Below are 22,333 nucleotides of genomic sequence, written 5' to 3' on the forward strand. Positions count from 1 at the left end.
TAAGATATCAGGATAATCTGAGAATCGGGAACCTCTGATGGATGAGAAATGATAGACAAAGAGCAAGATGTCAAAGAAATAATACAGTTGCTTATATATAAGGGAATAAAGGGGGGAATTGACAAACTCGTATATATAGACTCTATGTCTTACGTTTTACAAAGTACTTGGAAAATAATAATGTTTCACCCAGATACCAATTCTTGTTGCTTTCAGGGTATTTTTTTCTGTGAAATCATTCTGATTTGTTTTGTCCCATTTCTATCCCTTTAAAGAGTCACAAGATGACAGTAGCTGTGTCTGTCAGAATTAATTGGGCAGCATGGCAGTGCAGGGAGATGAGCCTTTTGAGTGTGTGTGAAAATGCAGTATTAGTGTAGTCTGTGCCTTTTTTTTTTTTTTAGTGTTTTTTCCTTTCCTCTGGAAGCAAGTGTATGGAGGGAGGCATTCCCATGGCATATGAAGACTGCTGTAAGACTTAATGTAATCATGCAGAACAGTTTGCAGAGTTCTTCCCATGCTGGTATTGTTTTGTTGAAGCCTCTGTGCGTAAAACTAGAGTCGGATCTGTTGTTTCAGAGGATGCCCTTTTCAGAGAAGGCAGGGAGTGGAAAGGAGATGCTCATTTGGATCCCTTCCAGTAGGGATGCTTAAATGTTGAGAAAGGCATGTTTGTGTAAATCTGCCAGTGTTCTGGCTACTGCTGTTTGGGCAGATGCTCCTTAATTCCTTAAGAAATGGGAGACAGGGCCCTGCAGTTCTCCAGTTTAGGGAGTGGGTTACACCTCTGATAAAAGCAGTTTCTTTCTGACTGGATGCATTCTGGGAGTCCTCCAAAGAGTTTGGCACAGGCAGGGCAATGAAACTCGGTCGTCCTCTGGACGATTCCATCAATACCACTTGTATGTTGCTATTAATTGCTGAAGCAGCCTATAAATATAACAAGAGATGCAATCATCTGTGCTAATTGTGATAATCAAATTGCATGTTTCTCCCAGTATCAGTTGATGATCATAAAATGATCCCTCTTTCGTCATCTCAGCTTCCCACGGGTTTATGAAGGTTGTTCCTTTCTTTGGAAGCATCCTGTTAAAAATGGGCAGATTTGACTGGCCATGAGTGTCATCTCCTGCTGCAAATCACACTAATGGGCTGGCTGACCTTGGGATATGGAGGAGCACCTTCTGCTGGGTGGAGTTTGTAAAGCATGTCTGTGTAGCTAAGGACCAGTGTTTTCTCTGGAAAGGGTCTCTCCTTTAGATGAGGTGAAGGAGACTTGTGCATCAGCAGTACCAGAACTTGGGTGTATCATTTTCATGACCTTAATTTAGGAACTTGGGTTCAGAATCTGCTGCTTTTTGCAGTTAGAGACCGAAGCACTGTGTGGCCCGTTAAGTGCTACAGCAACACAAAGCCTAATTACAATCATTGTTCTGAAAAGGTGTCTAGTCACTGCCAGTAAAAACTGCAGCCCCGCAGCATGTGTGTAAATGCAAAGGTTACCCAGTTAATTTAAAGGAGATATAAAATGTAATTTTTCATGCTTGTATTTTTCATTTTAGGAATCTTTCGAAGAAATATCAACCCAAAAAGAACTCCAAAGAGGAGGAGGAATACAGGTATGGTCATGATCCACTGCTGGGTGAGCATGTGTTGATGGAGGAAGGGGAAAAGTTTGGGTTACCAACTAGGATTTGGCTTGTAAAGCAAAGACTTTAAAGTCAAGTATAAGAGTATAGAAATCATAGATGCAGGCTTATATGGTAGATACTAAGGAGTGGATTTTTAGTTTGGATTTGTTCTGTAACTACTCAGTTCCCTCTATAATGCTATGGCTTCTGGATGCCTGGTTTAGTTTCTTTTTGCTTTATTTTTTTCTATTTACCTTAATAACTTTGTCAGCCTGTATGACCCTGGCTCTTTGAAGTGAACGACCAAACTCTTTACTTTCAGCAGGAACAGCAGCAGTTGTTAATTTTAGCATGAAACTCAAGAAGTCTGTATAAGTATTACATTACTCAAATGGCTGACAATGCAGATTAGTAATTTACTAAAGGGATAATGTTATGCCACCATGGAGAAACCAGTGGTTCTTGGGGAGTAAGATGAAGCGGGTGGTTTATCCTCGCACCATCCTGGGATGGATCGATACAGGACTTGCTGGCAGTTGAAGGGTGCTGCATGGCCTCAGCTGTCTGCTGTAGATTCATGTATTCAGAGACACTCTCCCTGGTGCCAGTGGGCTGATGTGCTCACAGATAGTGACTGTGGCATCAAAGCTCAGCTCCTTCACTGGGCAGCACTATGGACATGGATACAAGGGGTGATAGACCCCATGTTGCCAAGACCATTCCCACCTTTGAGGAGAATAAGGATACTCATCAGAGAGCACTTTCCAGAGAATGAGCTTTCCCACAGACTATGTCTGGTTATAAAACAGAGCAAGAACTCAGGAAAAAAGAGCTCCCTGAAGTTCCTCAGTATCAGTGTTTTGTAATGCATCAGCTCTGAATTAAGGCTTTCCAAGTCCAAGCCTGCAGCCTTGTGTTGCATGAGGCAGCTCTGCCTCTGGAGAGCCCAGCAGCAGACTCAAACCCTTGACCTTGACATTTGAAACATTGCAAATGACTTTGGATATGGGTCCAACTGTATGATTATATTAATTGAGATTTTGGGGTCAGCCCCCCAAGCTGCTGTATAGAGCTCCTCTAGTATTAACAGCTCGTATTAACAGAGATAACAGCCCTTTCATTCTCCTTTTATTTTTAGTAACACTGTTTGGGAATGGGTTATTTATGCCATTGTTTCCTGAGATACTGATGTTTACACAAGGTTGTGTTCCCAGCGCATCAGCTGTTTTGGTCTGTACCTGGGGTTAGGAATAAATCTGCCCTTGGGTAGTTCTACCGTAAATGGGTATTTTGAGTTTGCTGCAACAATTTTTGAGACATCCTTCATTGCTGGAGAAGGGTACTGGAGTTAAGTGATTCATATGATGTGGCACAGAAGATCCTGTGTATCCTTTGCCCTTTTAAGTATCGTGTTTACCTCCGTATAGCTTCCTCATGTCTCTAAACAATGTCTGGGCTTTGTCACGCAACCTTTGGGTGCCTTGGACACTGCTTTGAGACAGCCCCTATAGAAATTACCAGTGCTCAAGCCTATTGCCACACTGTAGTTCTGTGGCTTTGATCTTTGTCTTTTGCAATGGGGATTTCTTTCAAGGCACCACAGCTTGACTGTGAAAGTGTCTGCTTCTACTGGACTATAGTTCTCAGTTTTTCCTGGTGTTTTTTTTATCCCTACTTGTACAACTCCCATCTTTAAATCTCTCCCTCTTTGCTTTGCTTTTCACCTTCAGGTGATGCTGTCAGTGCAGACCACTACCATTTAATAGGGTTGGTTTTATTATGTACAAGTGCAGTGCTTCAGAGCTGCTGTTCTCCATCTGACCAGCACAGCCAGCTGAGGTATTTAAATGCGGCTCTGTTGGTGCTGTGCTGAATATGCTGGTGACATAATCTGCTGTTTTGAAATTGCGTGCACAGATGTTCATTTCTTCCTCTTAACACATGGAATGTTGTATGGGAGATTATTTTATATGAAAAATAAACCTTGTGATGGAAGGTACTAAAAACATGGGTTGACATTGAACACCTGGTGAATAAACTTGGCATTTGAAAGCTTTATAAACTATATCTGATTTAAATCCAATTTGCAGTATCAAAAGCCTTCTTTTCTGCTCTATGCTAGCCAAATAGTTGGATGTTCAGCCAGAATTTTGCCAGGTAGGTTACAGTGATGACTGTGCACTGAATTGTAAGGCTTGAAAGAGCATAAGTAGAGATGGTTGTGGAATAAGGATGAGAATAGTGAAGTTCCAGAGCTGTGCTGATGAAAAGCCTTGCACTTTAAAACTGTGGTATTGTAAAAGCTAATATCAAACTATCTAAATCAAGATAGATTTATCAGACAGCTGTCAGTGTGTGCCGTAGGCTTGTGTTTGAGAACTTCCCTCAAGTGAATCTGTGCTAATTCATACTCAGTCTCATGAAGCAATACTAACTGCTGAAAAAGAATTCAGCCTCCCCTTGCAGTGTGTCTTTCTGAAAAGAAAGGGACTAAAAGCAAAATGTATTTTTGTCCTCTGCAGGTACACATCAGCTAGAGCCTTCCTAGCCACTTTAAATGAAATGAATGACTATGCTGGACAGCATGAGGTCATCTCAGAGAACATGACCTCTCTTATCACTGGAGAGCTAACGCGCTATGTGCAGGAGCTGAAGCAAGAGAGGAAATCGGTAACGGATCGGTTTTTATTATTCATAATTCATTGCTATTTGAGACAGATAATTAGTGGTAGGGGATTTAAATGTTAAGCAAAATGTATTTGTGGTTCATTAAACATGAGCTTTGCTAATGAACTGAGCATTAAAAAAGTGGGTTATGTGCCATGGCCATGTCATTGAACCATTTGAATCCAACGTTATAAAATGGGACAGCAGTGCCTTCAGGAGAATCCCTGCTAAATAAGGTCAGAGGCCCATCTGTGCTTAAGGCTCTGTTAGCCAAAAGCTTGCTTAGGAAAGAGTCCGGCAGCTCTGTGTAAAGCCTGAAATAAACAGAGAAACTACGACTGAGACAAACTGAACGGATTATTAGGTTCTTGAGTCACATTTTCCTGCTTCTCAGCCAGATCTAATTTATCAGAGCTTCCTAAACAGTGATTCTAATGAGAAATATGGGGTCTGTTGTGTTCTGCGATGTTGGGGAATCTGGTTTTCAACCTGTTATCCCTCAGGAAGAGTAGATTTAGGATCTTTGTGATAGTACTCTTATTCTAGTTCATTTTAGGAACCTATGTGCCTGCTACAGTAAATGTTCAAAGCTGATTAATTTGCATGTCACTAGCTCTAAAAGACATACAGTTGAGATATGATTTTCTTTCCTTGCCTTGAACCCTTTTATACCTGGGATGAGTGGGCATAAAATAGTGATTCTAAGCATTAATGTTACAAATACTCATAATGCAGGTATAAAATGATAAAGCAAAGTGCAACGAGGTGATGGAGCATCAGGGCACTGTATTTGATTTCCAAATGGTTGGTCCCTATGGGAAGTGCAGAAGTACTCATGCTCAGGCCAGCAAAATTTAAGCTTTTGTAACTAGTTAAGCTTGTTGAAGTGCTGTGCAGGACCAGAGTTCTGGAAGTTACTATCTTTTCCTGAGTATGATATTAGGATGGTAAGTCTGTCATCAACAGGGCAATAGAATATATAGACACACCTTTAATTTGTAGAATGGTGTGTAATCTTTCTGGGACATAATTTGGCAGCAACATAAAAGGATGTTTTTACATATGGCTGTGATGAGAATGTTTTCTTAGTCACATCTATGACCTTTTAACTCAGCATGGACTCTGTACAATAAGCAAAACAAAAAGAAACATTCTAGTCTGGCATTTTTCTGTCACTTGTAATATTTTTACCTAATTTTTCAATTACATGGGTGTATAAGGTGATTGAATTACCTGTTAGCAAGTCCTCTTTTATTGTAGTTCAGATGTCAATCTTGTAAAGAACATGAGTAGTAATTATTGCTTTTTGGTTTTTGTTTGTACACTGTTGTAGTAAGTGTGGCTCATAAGTAATGGGTGAATGACAGGAAAATTGTTTTAATATAGGTTGAGTGATAACAGCATGGGAACAGCAAAAACAAACCGACAGTGTATTACCTGCTGTTGCTGATAATTCTCCACCTTTAAAAGAAAACAGTTGTCACTCATGGTTGGTTGTTTTGCTCTTGTAACATGAATAGGAGCTTTATAAATTACAAACCCTTGTCTGATTCCTGTAGATGGCTCATTTATGAGCAAAATGGTGTTGAAAAGGAAACTGCTTCCTCCTTCAGGCATTTTTCATACCCAGCCTCTCACTTCAGACTGTAGAACACAAATGCGTCAGTCATGCTGGGTCTGCAGGAGGGGAAGGTGGTGGCTGGGTAAATATCACACAGGGCTGATGTTTTGGCAAAACCTTTTATGACAGGAGCTGATGAATGGTTTGGTATTTCCAGCAATTTTGCTGGCAGAGTTCTTGTGCTTGCAGCTTGATCTGTCATCAGCTGTTGTTGTGTTACAAGTTCACAGACTCATGTAGGTTGGAAAAGACCTTTAAGATTGAGTACAGCCATTAACCTAACACTACCAAGTTCACCAAATTGCTGTAAGAAAAGATGATCAGTTCTGGGGCTATGGTCACACACAGGAATTGGGAGAGCCACATTCTTGTCCACAGTCTTGTATGATTTGAATAAAGTCATTCAGGTGTACAGATACCTGTAAAATGGTACAAACTTACAGTGATTTCAGTATAACTAACCTAGATAATCACCCTTGCTCTTTCTGTCGTAATTTCCCACCTGGAAGATGGAGATGATACACAGAGGTGTCATAAGTATGAATGTGTGAAAGATGAACTCAAGTACAGCAGAAAGTGGTCAGGCGAATATATCGGAATTAAAAGCTGTTTCCAAAGGAAACCCCTTTGATATGCAACAGGAATTATGTATTTAGTAGTCATGAGGGTCGAGGGTGGTGATTTAAACACGTGGGGGCTGAGGCACGCCTGCATTACTCTGTTTTCATGCTCATTTAGCTCTGATTAAAGTGGAATTACACTAGCAGATTATTGGGGTTGCACAATAATAAATCACATTTCTTTGTTTTCCCTTGACAAGTACAAGCCTGTAGTGTGTAAGCAGCGCAGAACCTGGTAGTTCATGAAGCCTTGCAATGGTTTTATGCTAGATAAAATAACTTGGCATGCAGTTTTTATGTATGAAGTTAGGTGTACACCCTGCCTGCCTGCTCTTCATACACAAGCCTATGTGTGAGGAGAGCTCCTCATGCTGTTTCAGTTCTTTAGAGCTGTTTAATGAAGTGAAACTCTTCCTAGTACCGCTTCTCTCTTCAGCTTCTTGTATGCTCTTGATCTTAGTGTGTCCCTGCTCTCATGTGAGTGATTCTCTTCTTCAGCCAGGATATTGCTACCTGCTTCAAAGCTGAAATTTCAGTTCTATGCTACATGTGAAGGTCATGCCACATCCACCTTTCTTCTGAGGTTATTGAGGCCAGATGCATCCCCTTCAGTACACAAAGACCTCCATCACCAAGCCACTCCAATGAGTTGGGGATTGTCTCTCGTAGTGGTTCAGGGAAAGAACTTGCTTCTGTGGTCATTCTTCATGCCACCCAACTTCACCAAAACCTTGCTTTGGCGTGGCTGTGGAAGGTGTCAGGTTTGAGCTGGGGGCCATGCAGCATTACAGAATTTGGTCTTAATCTTGCTTGTCTGTGGCAAAGGAAAAGGAGATGATCCCAGGTATGTCAAGAGGGGTGTTTGGGCTTCACTTCATGAGCATAAACAGATAATACATTTGCAGTTTGGAAACGTACTGACAAGTTGTTCTTCTCCCACCCACTGCAGCTGTTGATGGTTGTGGTGATAGCTTTGAAGCAGACCAGTTCTTTTCTACAGGAGGGAAAGATACCAGCATTTTGATTGCTCATCTGGGGGAGTCTGCTGCTCCACATTGCTGCAGCTGCTGAGTTACTCAGCATGCTTTGTTCTATTAAAAAATCAATATTAAAATGACCTAGACACTACACAGGTTTAAAACCCTTTCTTTAGGTGGTGCTTACCTGAGCAAACACAGAGCCAGTGCTGCACAAGCATTCAGAATTCCCTTTTTGGTCTTAAAGTCTCGCAGGAATTAACTTGGTTTAGGTATCCTCTCAGTGCTGTAGTTTATCTGAATAGGAATTCTAGGATTAATTCCTGGGGCAGTTCTGATTTAGATCTGTGGTCACAAACTAAGTCTGACTCATGGTCTTCTCCGGCAGCAGCTGCTCGGTGTAGCTGTTGCTCATGTCAGCTTTGCTAAAAATGTCTTTGGGAGTCATGAACTATTCCTCTTATTACCAGCGCTGCTTTCACCTCTACCTACGCCTCCCGCTGGGGATAGGCTGGCTCCATACAATCGAGCATGAAAGTGAAGTACAAGCCAAGAGCTTTGCTGCAGACTGGACTGGTGCAGCGCTGAAATTCTGTGGTTGGGAGAGAATTTACCTGATGTCAATACATTCCATTTTGCGTCGGGATAGAAGGCGAACAGGGAATGAATGCATCCTTATGGGTCTGGTTCTTTATGGTGGAGCGTGTGCACCCTCCCTGTGTGTATTCATGCAGGGGAGTACGTGTCAGAGAACTTTCTGTTTCTTGTAGGCTCTCAGGTGTTGATGAAAAGTCAGTAATTGGAGGAATTCTGCCACACTCATTCATTCTGAATAGCACCCTGTTCTGCAAACAGCCCTGTGGTTTCCAGCAGGATTTCTCACAGCATAATGCACCGTGCAAGCGTGGGGCAGGACGGCAGAATACGACCCTGTCAAGCACACAATGGGTTCTTCCCTGTTGGGTTTTGTGCCTCAAGGTCTCGGAGTGTGTGGAGCACAGCTGTGCTGCGTGCTGCAGAGGTACAAAGAGGTACTGCTGCCTTCCAGAAATGATGAACTAAAGGCAAAGTGGGAAGTAGCAAGAGGAAAAGAGAGACAAGGAAGGAAGTGATTTACCAAGCTTCAAGTTGAAACTGAGTTTTCCCCAGCTTTTATTCTGTGAATAACCCAATTCTAGTTTACTGGCTCCTGAGTGGAGTTAGAAATACTTGGTTTTAACCTAAGTATAAGGCTATACAAATTAAACAAATAGTTATGTTGACAGGTAGAAGCTTTGCTATTTATGAGGAGCTGTTTATGAACAGAAAGAAAACTCCAGTGGACATTTATGGAATATTTATCTATTTGATAAATACAATGCACACGGATCCAAGTCTGTTTGTTCTTACAGGATATTTCAGCTGTATTTCATGAAGTCCGATTGTACTCATAGAGTGTTATGTAGCAGCTATAAGAAATGAAGGAATGCAGAAAACTGGTTAGGAGAGATCATAATAAATTCTGTGTATTCTTATTGAGTGTTTGCTCGTTTTCTCCAAACTGTGGTACAGATTTAATGAAACCATGTTAAATATTTGTACATATCATCTAACTGTGCAGTGAAGGACTGTGCTGAGATGGAAAAAGCAAGTGCTTATTGCAAAAGCTTCCAAAAAAAAATCACATGGGAAACTAATACCAATATCCCATTCAGCTGAAAAGGTATAATATGAACTTTGGGTTTAGCAGGGTTAAAGTTGAGACCACCGGGCTTAGTATCCTGCTGTTCCCAGTTTTGAATGGGTGCATTGAACTATGAAGTAACAGTTCAAATAAATAAATCGGCTTCTGTTTACTCCATGCAGGATTCTGATTGGGAACCAGGATATGGTTGCAAACAAATGGAGTTACATTTTCTGCATGTTAGCCTGAATATTGCACTGCAGAGCAACAGCCTGTGGGAGGGATGAGATGAGAGATGTAGTTTATGGACAGTAACATTTCCTGCTCAGTGCCTGACTGTGAAGTGCCTGAGGGTGAGAGGGGTTGAGCATGGCCACATGTATTTTCCCCTTTGTGCTCTATCCAGCCAGCCACAAATGTTGATGTAAAATGAACGAGCAGCAAGAAAGCTATGCTTGTAGAGCATACCTTAAGCATGTGTGAATGCTGTTTGTCCAGGGCCAGATGTAAATGGTACATGTGAGCATGTTCAGTTGTCATTTTAGTTAATAACATTCAATATTTTATACGTCTGTTGCCAGGCTTAATACGTATGTGTGGGTATATATTTACGTGGAGGCTATAGGGAAACAGCTAAAAGGTTGCAGCAACTTAGACAAGAAATATTTCCTTGCCTGTTAGCTTCTACACTTCCTAGTTTTCTTATTGCTGCAAGAGTTATACAGGAATCATAGGCCATTTATATGGGGGGAAGAGACAGCCTGTTGAGATGGTTGTGGATCAGTGGAAGAGAAGCTTTGTGACAAGACTTGGGAAATAGAAGAGACGGAAGCTCAAGTAGCGTCAATTGTCAAGTTACTACAAATACTACTGTCACAGTGTCTTCCCGGTTTGTGCTAATCACTATTGTTCTGTTGTCACATCTTCTAAGAGGCATGAGCAGCTAGTTCTGGTTGTTTCGTGAGACTGATCTGGTCATTGTCTGAACCTGGTCTTTGTTTGGAATGCTCCATTTCGGGATAAGGTTCAAGTCAAATGAACACCAGCTGTGAACAACATTCATGTAATCTGCTTCAGATTTGACCTAATCAATGAGTAGATGTGAACACTAAGTTCCTATGGAAGGCTGCAAAGGAGAGCAGGATTATCCCACAGTATGATGTGGTACTGATGAACATGTGTGAAGACAGTCCTGTGTTTCATGTCAGCATTTGCAGGACTCTTATGCTACTCTTATTACAAATGAGAGCGATAAGACCTCACGAATATGTTGCTATTCTTGGAAACAAAGCTTTCTTCTGAGGAGACTGTTTCCTGTCTTTGCAGCCAGGAAAAGAACATCTGACAAGGCTTTTTGCAAATGGAGCTGAGAAAATCAAGGAGGAAAAGAAGTAATGTTCCCTAATTTCCGTCTCTGGTTTGCTTTATCGCTGGCCATTATTTTAGGAGTCACTTGTAACAAAAATGGAGATAGAGTTTGAATTGGAGGAGGAGGTAGTAGTTCCTGGGAGTGTGTTTATATTGACTATCAATGTGAGCTGAGAGTGACAGTTACAGAAGTCAAATTGTAACTGTTTTTTCACTGTGTTACATGATCTAGTTTGAAAACAGAAATGAGAATGTAGCAGCCTTGTCATAGATCTCTTTTCTGAATGTTCTTAAATAGGATGTTGTCAAATGCAACATATGCTGTGCATAAAAACTGTATTTTTCTGACTAGTTATAATATAAACAGACTGTAGATGTGTAAGTCTCAAGTTTAACCATGTAATCAATTGCTCTTTACTTCCTTAAGAAAAACCAAGTCTGTCTTGTTTCAGCCTTTCTCAAACCAGTTCACATAGTCTGTTTTTGATTCAGCATTGAAGCAGCCTGGTTGTCATACTTTTAGTCTACTTGCTTCAGGTACTTCTTTTATTTAAAACTGCCCAGGAATTCCTTAGCAGAACTGTTGGACTGTATTGTCCTTTAGGAGATGCATTTAACTACATCTTGCTTTTCTATTGCTCCTCTAAAAGGTTAGAAAGATGAGAGACATATTCTAACAAGCTTTTATTTTCTGCTCCCAGAGCTGTGGGGCTGTGTAAGTTTTGCAGAACTATCCCACTGCTGCTTACTGTAATGGTGTTGGCAGTGACAGGCGCTGGATTGTAGGTACCTCACTCGCTGCTTGCAGTGTTTTGATCAACACAAGTGAAATCAGAGCCGAACAAAAGTCAATGAGAGTTTTGTCATTGATTGCACAGCAGCCAGGATTTCTTCCCAGCTGTTTCAAGCACAGCGTGGTAATGAGGGGAGCACACCCATTGGTATGGCTGGATTTAAAAGGGGAAAAACTCACACGTACAGTGGGTCTTTATGTGGATTTCCTGTTCTTCCTAAAACTTTTCTTCCTTTACTGTAGCTGAGTATTCCTTGAGCTGGTAGGTTTTTAGAATATAATGCCCAGAGGCATCATAAAGCAACTTACTGCTGTGCTGAAAATCCCTCAACTCTTAACTTTCATAAGGCTGAAAGACATTTGCTGTTTAAGAAGATTGTAAAGGAAATGAGTTTGCGGAAGTTGAAGATAGTTACAGGGTCTGAGGAAACTGGCGGCTTCCTGTATGACTTTGAGCAGATCACTTAACCGTGCTGTCTCTATTTTCTTACCCGTAAGATGGGGTAGTGAAGAAATACAGAGAGTTGGAACATCCCACTTAGTTGCTTTATATACAAATGGATTTTCGGAAAGCAGAAATCCTGCTTTGAGGGCAATAGGTTTATAAAAGCAGAAGTGCTCTCAGTACATATTACATGTGTTATCATGTGTAGCTTTATCTCATAATGGGGATAGATATGGGCTAACACAATGAGAATGGGGGGCAATAAATTTAGGAACTAGTTGAACTAAAAAGGACAATATTGCACTGAAACCTCCAAATTGGGATGCACCTGTATTTGTCAGACTGTCTCTTGGCATCAGTTCCTCGCTTTCGCTATTAAATAATCTTCAGTAATGTCCATTTCACATCCCAGTGCTCCATTTCTGTAAAAGGTCTTTTCTTTTACAAAAAGAGAGGGGAGGAAAAAGGAAAATATGGCAAAATCTGATGAAGATGCAGCTGCACTGCTCATGCTTTCTGCTTCTCTCATACGTACTTCCAGCAGCTTGTAGGGTTTATTTTACAGGGAAGACAAATTTGGAAATAAGAGAGCAAAATTAAAATTACATTATTAACTACAAAGTGGTTTAAAAATATGAGTTTGGGATAGTCCTGCTATCTGATATGGCTTTGATTCCAGGTTCATCCTTCATCCCATATTCAATTGTGCTCTGTTAAATTAACCTGACATGTTGTTTTACTGCAGTTTATGGGTCGCTTGACAGTACTAGGTTCCATGCAGGCCAGCTGTTCCCAAATGAAGTCCCTTCCTACACTCCAGCAAAATCAGAGCCGGTGAAGAGGGGAGCACACAAACAAAAGCAGGGGGAGGCAGGAAATGCACTGTGAAGACAGCCAAGTCATTTTACTTGCAGCTTCACTGCTAAAAGACTTTCATGAATTCCATGCTCATTAGCAAAACAATGAAAAATGTAGTGTTAAATTACAGTTGGTTCTTGGGACTGGTGTTTGGTGCTCCTTGGGACTGGTTTCCTAAACTCTAAGCCTGAAATGAGGAGTGTTTCAAAGCCCCCCGGCGAGGAAGACACAGAGTCTGTCGCATGCAGAGTTGAAAGGAAGCAGGGAGCTGCAAAATAACTGAAATAGATTTGGAGCCTTTCCCCACCGCCCCAGCAGTTTTACAGTTAGGTCTGTTTAAATTTAATGCTCTCATGTGGTGACTGAGTTCTTGGAGAAGCCAGAAAGGGGATGAACTGCACAAGTACCATCTGGGTGTATGGCAAAAGGTGTCTGCACCCAGCCGTAGCAGTGCCAGGCTGTGTGCTCCTGCACGCTCTCCCTCCTCAGTAGGCAGGAGCAGAGCCAGAGCTGAGCATGGCACGTGCCTGGAATTAAAAACATCACTGCCATTGTGCCTCTCTTCTCTGCTTTGTGCAGAGATAGACACTGTCCAGAAAGTTGAAGCTATAGAGTGCCTGTATCTTCAACTGTATGTGAGCATCCGTCCCTAACAGCCAATGTTTGGGACTACATGCAGTAGTATCCAGAGGACACTGGGGGTGGGTGTCTGTTCTCGCAGGCAAGTTGAAGGTGGTTGTGATTTTTAAGGCAATACAAGTCTGTTGGGTGTGGTGTGACAGAGAACTGCAGGTTTGGGGCTTTTTGCTGATGTGCCTCATTGAGCCAGCTGGGAAATGTCACTGGGGTGTTTGCTCGGGAAACCTGCCTCTGATACGAAAGTACCAGGGGAATTTTTCCTCTGATAGGAAAAGTCTGTAATGGAAGATGCAGGAAACTGAGTACCTGCCAATTAAGAAGTGCTTGCAGGTACATTCCTTGTTTTGGCAGTTTGTGGCAGGCTACTATTAAGTTGGAGCTGATCTACCCTAGCAGACTGGTGATAATCATTTTGCTTAAGATACATCTAATGTCTGACTATATGTGGGTTTGAGAATGTGTGAATGCTACAGTGTTCCAGGGGGATTATCTGGCAATATCAGATCTTAATTTTTCAAGTTTACTGCGTGAAGCCATACCTGTATTTGAATATAGCATCCTGATTGCCAGTAAATAATAGGACTTTCTGCTGTAGGCATCTCTCTTCTTCTTTGTAGTTTGTCTTAGTATTTATTTTACAAGGTGGTTTGTTAGGGGAGTAACCTATTCTAGAGGTCAGTTGGGGGCTGCATTAACCTTCCTATTTAGAGCTGAGTCATTGACTTATGTGGCAATCTTGAATCGCTTACCCCAAGGAAAAGTGAGGCACATGGAAGATAGGGGTTAATATCTACTGCATGCTAGATTCTCTGATGAAGAGCATGGTGTAAGGGCTAAAAACTGTTATTTAAATCAACAGCAATTAAGAGTCTTGCTCTAAAAAGCAAGTCAGGAGAAGTTCCTTGTCATTTATGATGGAACTGGCATATATAGTGCACACATATGCACCCCCACTGTGTGGGGATAGGAGGGTTTGGGGGGGGCAATGGACACCCCACAGAATTGAGCACCTCTCAAGAGAAATGAGTAGCTGGCCTTGCATGTGCAGCCAGTGATGAGGAAGAAGAAGGTTTTATGTTGAGTCTGAATGAAAATCAGGAGCAACATCAGTTGTCAGAATGTGCCAATCAAGGGCATCTTGGTAAATGCCATGTGAAGAAAGATTTTAATTTGGCACTCGCTTTCAGAGACCAAAGAAACAGTCTTCAGACGAAAGTGCTTCAGATTTTGTGGTATGGGAAACCAGTAATTACGAGATACAGTGAACAATGCAAGGTAGAATTGCTAAAGGGATTAATTAGCCTTAGTCTAACTAACCATTATAATGGATGCAAATATACATCTGCAGCCTGCTGAGACATCAGATACTCATCATACACCTGCTCAATTCACCAGCGTTGCAGAACACAGCTGCCAGAAGCATTTCTGCTTGTTTTCTGCAACTCAAGTGTAATTGGCTGTTTGTTCTTTTGTCATTCAAAATGTTTGCTTCTTCTCTTTTTCTGAACAGCACTTCCACGATGGCAGAAAGGCACAACAGCATATTGAAACTTGCTGGAAACAACTTGAAGCAGTAAGTGGAAACTTCCTTAGATAGCGATTTTAAGTCATTTTTATACTATTTTCATGGAGATGGTTCCAAATGTTATATTTGGAATGGCAAGGGTGTATGGATAAGAACTGTAGAAATGGGATATTTAAAACTCCACTGTCTTAAATACACTGGTAGACGCAAAAAAGCTTGGTTTAATAGCACATTTGGCTTTCTGTGGGATTTATGTCTATCGTGAGTAGCATTTCATTTGATATGACTTGAAAAGTGTGCTAAGCATTGCTGGAAATGTGGAGTCCCTGAGGGTGCTGTTTAGCTGTAAGCTGAATAGCTTCATACTGCGTGAGGAAATGGAACGAGACCATCTCTTGAGATGCTGTTTCTCAAAAGTAAATACATTGGAATTGTCATTCATATGATGAATAAAAAGAGAGACTGTAAGTGGAGGGAAGGATAAAGAAAGGGGACATCAGAAACCAAAAGTCTGACTTGTAAGTGTATGGATCTTATTAACTCCCTTGTGCATTATAAGAATGAGGGAGTTAAGTGTAGGGAGGAAGTGATCTTGCCTACAAGAGCAGAAGAAATGCCACCAGGGAAAAACATATAATACTAATGATGCTGGTAGAATTAAGCAGCCTGAAGAACAGCCTAAACTGACATACAGTTTAGGGGCAGGTATAGATTTCAGGTAGATTTTGGTATTGTGTTTCTTTCCCATAATGAAGGTTTCTATTTTTCCTTTCCAGAGTAAAAGGCGGTTTGAGCGTGATTGCAAAGAAGCTGATCGAGCGCAGCAGTATTTTGAGAAAATGGATGCTGACATCAATGTTACAAAAGCAGATGTTGAAAAGGTAAGCCAAAGGGTGGAGAGGCTGTTTGTAAATAGATTTGATGGGTTTAGCTCCTCACTCCTCCTGGTAGGATAAACCCTCTGGGGCTTAATGCTTCATGTACAGTCTGTAGGGTAATTAAAAATAGGGAGATCTTTGCAGAGACCTTGATTTGCATAAAAATTATAAATGGACACAGTCAGTTTTCTTCAGTAGGTGATATCCAAGTTTAGCTGTCGTGGCTCTGAATGAGTTTATGCAGAATAAGCTTTGTGTAATCCCAGATTGTGACACAGTTGATTTTGGGGGCTCTCTGGGGGGTTCTTGCAGTTACCACACATTGTCGATTGCTCTGATCCAGGTAGAAGTGAGCTGCCTTTTGAGCAATGCTTTGAAGATGTCCTGATGTCACTGGTTGCAATGAAGTGTGACCAGGATTGTTGTTCCTGGTGCTAGGTTCACAGCAGGACGCATTTTGATGTTATGCAGAATCCTGGAATTCATGCTTGTCACAGATGGCATGTAGCTTTTTATTTCTTAGTTGCTGCCTGGTTGCAGAGTCATTTGTGGCTTTTATACATTAAAATGGTGCTTAATATTAAGCATGTATTGCTGTTTCAGCATGTATGTCTTGAAATATTTTCTTTCCTTAGTTTTATTCAGGATTGGATATGCAGAAGGATGCTTAAAGTTTAAGTATTGAAGTCCAGTGATGTACTTTGTAACTGAAGGAAACAATGGAGAGAAAGTGTGCTTAAATTGGTTCTCCTTGGTGTTATGCATCTGCTCAGAAGATGCAGTAAGGTTGATCAGGAGTACCACATTACAATATGTAAGGGCCGTTTTGTAGTGAGTCATATAGGTAGAAAATAGCCAGAACGTTTGAAAAGGTTTGTTTCTTAAGAAAAGCCAAGGAAAAAAAGCTGAAGCTTAAAATATACCGAAGTGTTTTGTTGCAGGGATAGGAAAGGAAACTGAATTATAGGTAAGGAATCTGTTCCAGTCCAAGATAGCCCCTGTAAAATGCAGCTTTAGCTCTTCAAGAGTTGTTTTTCATTCTGTTCTCAGTTAATTCCATCCTGGGAAGCTATCAAATACAAATTTTTCTATACATCTATGTGATCTTAAGATGCTTCTAGTACACTGAGCATCCAGGAGGTAGCAGATAGCATCAAGGATGCTGTTAAAAATGAGGACAGTAAATGAATAAGCAGCTCAGAAAACATCCCCAAAGTGCTATTGCACATCAAAGGAAAAAAATACCACTGTGGTCTTGTAATTTGCTTAGCTATTAGTTGTAAATTCACCATGCAGATTTGATCCTTTGTTGCCTTCTGGATTTACCGGGACACTTCACAGATGAATGCCGGCTTGTTACAGATATAACACCACATGTGGGTTTTTCTGAGAGAGGAGGATCATCTCTGCTTTATCTGTATAAAGTGGTTTTAGAATACAGGGGTTTTTTATAGATAAAATTAGGACTTGCCCTAGATTCTTTTTCAAAGCTGAGGCCATGTCAAAGGGACGCAGAGACATGAAACAAAAGAGGCCTGAGTTTCCTTAGTTCTACATCCCTTTGTAAACCTTACCTTTCCGGTAAGAGTGAAAGGCTGTGCATTAGCAATCTGATAGCATTAAGTAAATTCTGGGAATCAATCCCTACACTGGGGGGGGGCTTCCCTTCTAAATTTCTCTAGCTTTTTTATTATATACATTTGTTAGTTATTGTGAAATGAGGCTTAGTGGTATCTCTTGCAGTTTCGTGTGTTGGCTAATCTCAGGAGAAGACAATGGTCGACTTTCCCATCAGCGGGGTAGATGGAGAAGGAAAAGGTTATCAAAACGAGTGGAATGTGAAATAATATTACTGAACAGAGAGAACAGTGTTTTCCAAGTGCATGTGTTAGGCCGGGTTCATCCATGTCAGGCTGTGAATAATGCGCTTTCTTTGCTTCCCTCTGCCCGTGTGACTGGACTCTGACATAACTCCCCAGTGCAGAATAGGACATTGTTGGACCCAGCGCCGCTGCCAGGGCAGCGCTCACCAGCTCGCTCCAGGGACATGCAGAAGCTGCTCAACTTCCAATGAAGCAATCTGATGACTTTCACCTCCTCCTTCTATTGCAGAGGTTCTGATTTCTCTTGCCCCTTATGGGTTGGCTGCTGCACTCCTGCTCTCAAAAGCTCCCAGAACTCTGTCTGGCCAGGAAAGCAGACAGTTTGGCTGTGTTCAGAGCCAGTGCTATTCACTTTGGCGGAACAAGGCGCTCTTCAAGCAGTGGAATCAGTTGCCCTCATTTCTGCAGCTTGAGATTGACACCTTGGCTACTTTAGCTTGTACCTGCAAACATGAGCAGACACTAGAGCTGTTTTTTTGCATCTTGCATTATAGAGTAATGGAATTAAAATTCGGCAGTGATCACAATGACTCATACAATCGAAAGAATATATAGCAGCAATTCCCTAATGCACTTAAAGTTAGGCTGTATGAGGCTCTGAAGTGCTGAAGTCTCCCAATATTTCAGTCCTTGTAGCCTTTGACAGATGCAGCAGCAAATGCTATGACAGAGCTGTGAGCTACCAGCACTTATTATAGTCTTGCCTAAGGGACAACTCTTGGTATTACAGTTTGTTCCTCTGCCACTCGTCTGCTTACTCCTAGCAAACTGTGACTTTCTTCCTTATTTCTCCAGGACTGTTTTGTGCATGGCCTCAGCTGTGTGCTTAGAGGCAGGGCTGGATATGGAATATGGGTCCAGACTGTTCCTGTAGGACCATCTCGGACTCAGTTTGCAGAGGGCACATGCCTTGTGTGCTGCTTCTGTGGCCAGGATGGGCTCAGTCATCTTCGCAGCCAGCCAGTCTGGTTGTTGATCTCTGTGAGAGCAGGGTTGAGTTTTGTTTCCTCCAATCTCCTTTTTTGGTGGCAGGAACATGGAGCAAAGGCTGTGTTCAGTCTCTGCAATGGTTGCAGTCTTTATGCAGGAGTCACAGGAGAGTGAATTTGGGCCCCTGAGCTCCTTTCCTCGGTTTGCTTGAACCTCTTAAATCACTGGCAGCTGATGTTCGCAGAGAGATATTGAACTGCAACAGAAGGTGCTGGTTTTGTCAGTTCAGTTTAGCAAAGTCTGGGTAGGAACTTACTGGGTCACAGAAAGCTGTACTGTGAAAATAGCCTCATAAACGTAAGTAAAGGCTTAGTAAATAGCAAGTTGCTGATGCCAGTACTGGGAAGCCTCGTAGGTATCACCGTAAGCTTCAGCGTCACTTGAATCGTGGTGGGATGTGAGCTTTAAAGCTGTTCTCATTCAAAAACCACAGTGGAGCTGCTTCAGTTTTTTGACCATTTGGGGAAGCAGTCTGTGGCTCCAGCACAGAGCTGGTGTACATATAAGGAAGCACACTATTGTTTGTTCCTTCCCTTTAGAGCTGCAATCAATAAAGAGCTGACATCTTTATGGGATAATGTGGTACCCAGCGGTGCCTTTGCAGACTTGTAATAAGGAGGAAAAAAACCCTCGCATCACTCAGCTGGGTTTTCTGAAGGTTTATTTTCAAAGTAGACCTTGACAGAACCTGTTTTTAAAGGGGAAGTGGCTGAGGCCAACCATGGGAGGGGGTGAACGCTTTGCCTCTTGATTTGCACAGCAGTCAAGGGGAAGGACAGCAAGTTTGAAGTACCTGCTTTGCTTTGCTGAAGAGTAGCACAGCTGTATTGGTGGTGTCCTAGGGACTAATTTTGCCAGAAAACAGCTTCAGCTTTGAGCAGTAAAAACTGAGCTGTGCTTGAATTCCCAGAACTGCTGTCCTGAAGTCAGGACTCATCATCTTGTTCTGGTTTTTGTTCCTTTTATGTTAGGAAGGTTCCACTTGAGTGGTATTCAGATAAATGTAGGAGTGGTATGGATTTAGAAAGTAGTAGTAACAGATTTAGAAAGACATAAAATGCAAATTTAACCTTAACTTTTTTAAGTGAAGAAGCTTCAGACATTGCTAAAAAAATGCTAAAAAAACACTGTTTTGTGTTGCTGTGGGGTTTTGATTCATCTTTAGAAAGTCTTTAGCCTGCTCCCAGAAAGGGTGAGCCTGTAGTAAGAACTTTTTCTGGATCCTGTGACATTGAGACATCTTTTCTGGGGCAGTGGGGTTTTCCTTCTGAATTTGCTTTCTTACGTGCTTACAGCAGCTTGAGCTTGTTGCAAGTCGGCTGCTAGTTTGAAATCAAAATTACTCCAAAATTAACCAAACTTCTATCCAAAATTATTATTACAGAATTATCGTTCCATTCCTTCCTCTCTTCTCTGCCCAATCCCATGTCGTATCTAAAAGCAATGAATGGTTCTATTCCTGTGCTGAAATATGTACAAGTTTTAGATGTACTGGCCTTTTTTTGGTTTGTTCTGGTTTTGAAGTGGAAAAATGGAGGGAAATGGAAGTAACCTCAAGCTCATTGCAATCTCTAGCAGCCTCCCCCAGTGCTCTGCAGCTTTCAAATCAGGTTATGCCTGCTCTACCCAAGATTTTTGGAGTCCTAGAATAGTTTAAGATTTGCATAAAGGCATAAAACCTTGTAATACAATACCACAATGACATTAATTCTCTAGTCTGTAAACATAACTGGAGAGAGATGCTGGTGTTTCACACTTGAAGTTTTATTTTCTCCTCTTTTCTTATGCCCATATTCCCTGGGTGCCCTGCATCAATTTCAATGCAATGTAAAGAGTCTGTATCTCCTCCATAGAAGACATGTCCACTTAGATTGCCCTGGGTAGTCATGAGTTGAGTCACTGGCGAAGTCTTACTGATCACATGTAGAAATACTGCTACCTGGAAACCGGAATAAGCTGACCTTCTTGCCTGTGCAAACACTGTCAAGTGGTAAACTGCTTTTCCAGCCTGCAGGCTGCTGCACTGCAGGACACAAATCTCCTCATTGAGAGTTTACAAGTCCTTACAGTGAAGGTTGCATTCAGCTGTTTTAACTTGAGCTCTGCAGAAAGCTCTGATCTGTGTTTCAGCCCTGTCCTGCAATACATCATTTGCAGCATACTTTGTTGGAGCAGCAGTCAGGTCACAAAGGAGCTGCATGCAGCGTGCATCACCGGAACCCCACAGACAAACCACAGAGGAGGATCTCCAGCTTAGTGCTCTGTTGTTGCAATGTGCATCACTGAGGTTTAGTCAGTGAAGACTGACTATCAGCAGTAAACTCTGGAGCATAACCTGAGATTGTGGGTGCTTGTCTTCTGCAGACCAGAACTACTTAACAGGCCTAGTTTCTCAGGAGGTGCAGAGCCATCTGCCCAGTGACAGTGGGATTTGTTATATCCTGTCTTCTCCCCACCTTGAGGCACCTTCTGGAATAATGAACTTCTCAGCATTTGGAAAATGTAGTGCCATGTAGAGGTAATGTTAGAATGTGGACAAGCTCCATGGTGTTTGTGCCATTAGGATGGCAAATACTGCAGTGAATGGTTCCAGAGGCTTTGGTTTCCTATATTGTGCTATGACTTTATAAAGTGCAGCAGCAGTGCTCAGTGAAACACCGAGGCAAGCTGCATAAGGCTCAGTACTGACATAGTGCAGGAGGGCCTGGCCTGTGCATTTCTTACTTGGGAGTTAGCTATTGCATAAGATTTTCCCATTCTTTGTGTGCTGGTGTGAGTTTTACATACTTCGATTAGGCAGCTGCTTTCACCTCACAGATGGAACTGTATCAACCCTTCTGTCTTTGCTTGTGACGCGAGTCAAATCTCCCATCAATTCAAGTGCAGTCTTTTCTTGGTAATGTGATGTAAGGCCATTAGATTCACACTAATGTTACTCCTCTGGGTTATGCAGACCCCGAGCTCCTTCCTGAACTGCTTCCTTCCTAATGGATGATGCAGTGTGTGAACGCTGGAAGTCCCTCAGGACAGTAATTTGGATTTCTGGAAGAGAGAGCCTTGTTTACAACCTGCTGTCTGTGACATTCTGCATATAGCAGCTGTTTCCCTTTTGGAATCATGACTGATGGAAGTATGTTGATTTCTAGACAATAAGGAGTTAATGGCTGCAGCAGAGTGGCTGGAAAACTTAATAAATACCCATATGTATCCCCTGCATACACTGTGTTTGGTGTTAAGAGATCAAGGAACAGAAGTAACAGTGTAAGATAGAAATCCATCTGAGTTTGTAATTCCTCTTAGCAGTACTCTTCTGCAGTAATGCTCTCCCTAGCAATCTGAGTTTTGTACCAATACAACTCTGTTGGGAGGTAAACTGCTGAATGAGCAAACAAGTTAGGGAGGAAAAGGGGTGTGGAGGAGAGGCTTAAGAGCAATTTTGAATTAAGGATCAACTGCAGCTTGAATCCAGGTAGACAATATCCACCGCTTGCCCCACATCAGCCGAGGAAGTGACTTTGTAGATGATCAGGTTTGTCAAGCCCGATTTGCCCTCTGCTGAGTCTGTGCTGGCTTTTCCCAATCATGTGCTTGATTTGACTTGTTACAGCCACAGGAGGATTTGTTCCATAACTTTCCCAGGGTCAAGAGTCCCTTAAAGAGTGAGACTGATGTGCCTATAGTTTCCTGGATCTTCCTTTAAGCCCTTCTTGTAGATGGGGGTGACCTTCACCTTTTTCCAGTCTTCTGGGACGTCCCCCATCTCCATTCTCCATAA

At 41.9% G+C, this 22,333-nt stretch overlaps 1 protein-coding gene across 17 annotated transcripts in view; it reads left to right on the plus strand.

Annotated features, from left to right (window-relative positions):
- The window catches only part of FNBP1 (formin binding protein 1), a 92,471-nt gene that overhangs the window by 34,284 nt on the left and 35,854 nt on the right, over window positions 1-22,333 (plus strand). For all 17 annotated transcript variants that reach the window (XM_062640928.1, XM_062640917.1, XM_062640911.1 and 14 more), the window contains exons 3-6: window positions 1,563-1,619; window positions 4,154-4,301; window positions 14,793-14,855; window positions 15,584-15,688. In XM_062640928.1, the coding sequence (XP_062496912.1) occupies window positions 1,563-1,619; window positions 4,154-4,301; window positions 14,793-14,855; window positions 15,584-15,688 (373 nt within the window). The remainder of the gene's footprint in view (window positions 1-1,562; window positions 1,620-4,153; window positions 4,302-14,792; window positions 14,856-15,583; window positions 15,689-22,333) is intronic.

The sequence above is a fragment of the Pezoporus occidentalis genome, unplaced genomic scaffold (assembly GCF_034315485.1).
Source record: "Pezoporus occidentalis ecotype Australia unplaced genomic scaffold, CSIRO_AGI_Poc_V1 ctg68, whole genome shotgun sequence".
Classification (NCBI taxonomy): Eukaryota; Metazoa; Chordata; class Aves; order Psittaciformes; family Psittacidae; genus Pezoporus; species Pezoporus occidentalis.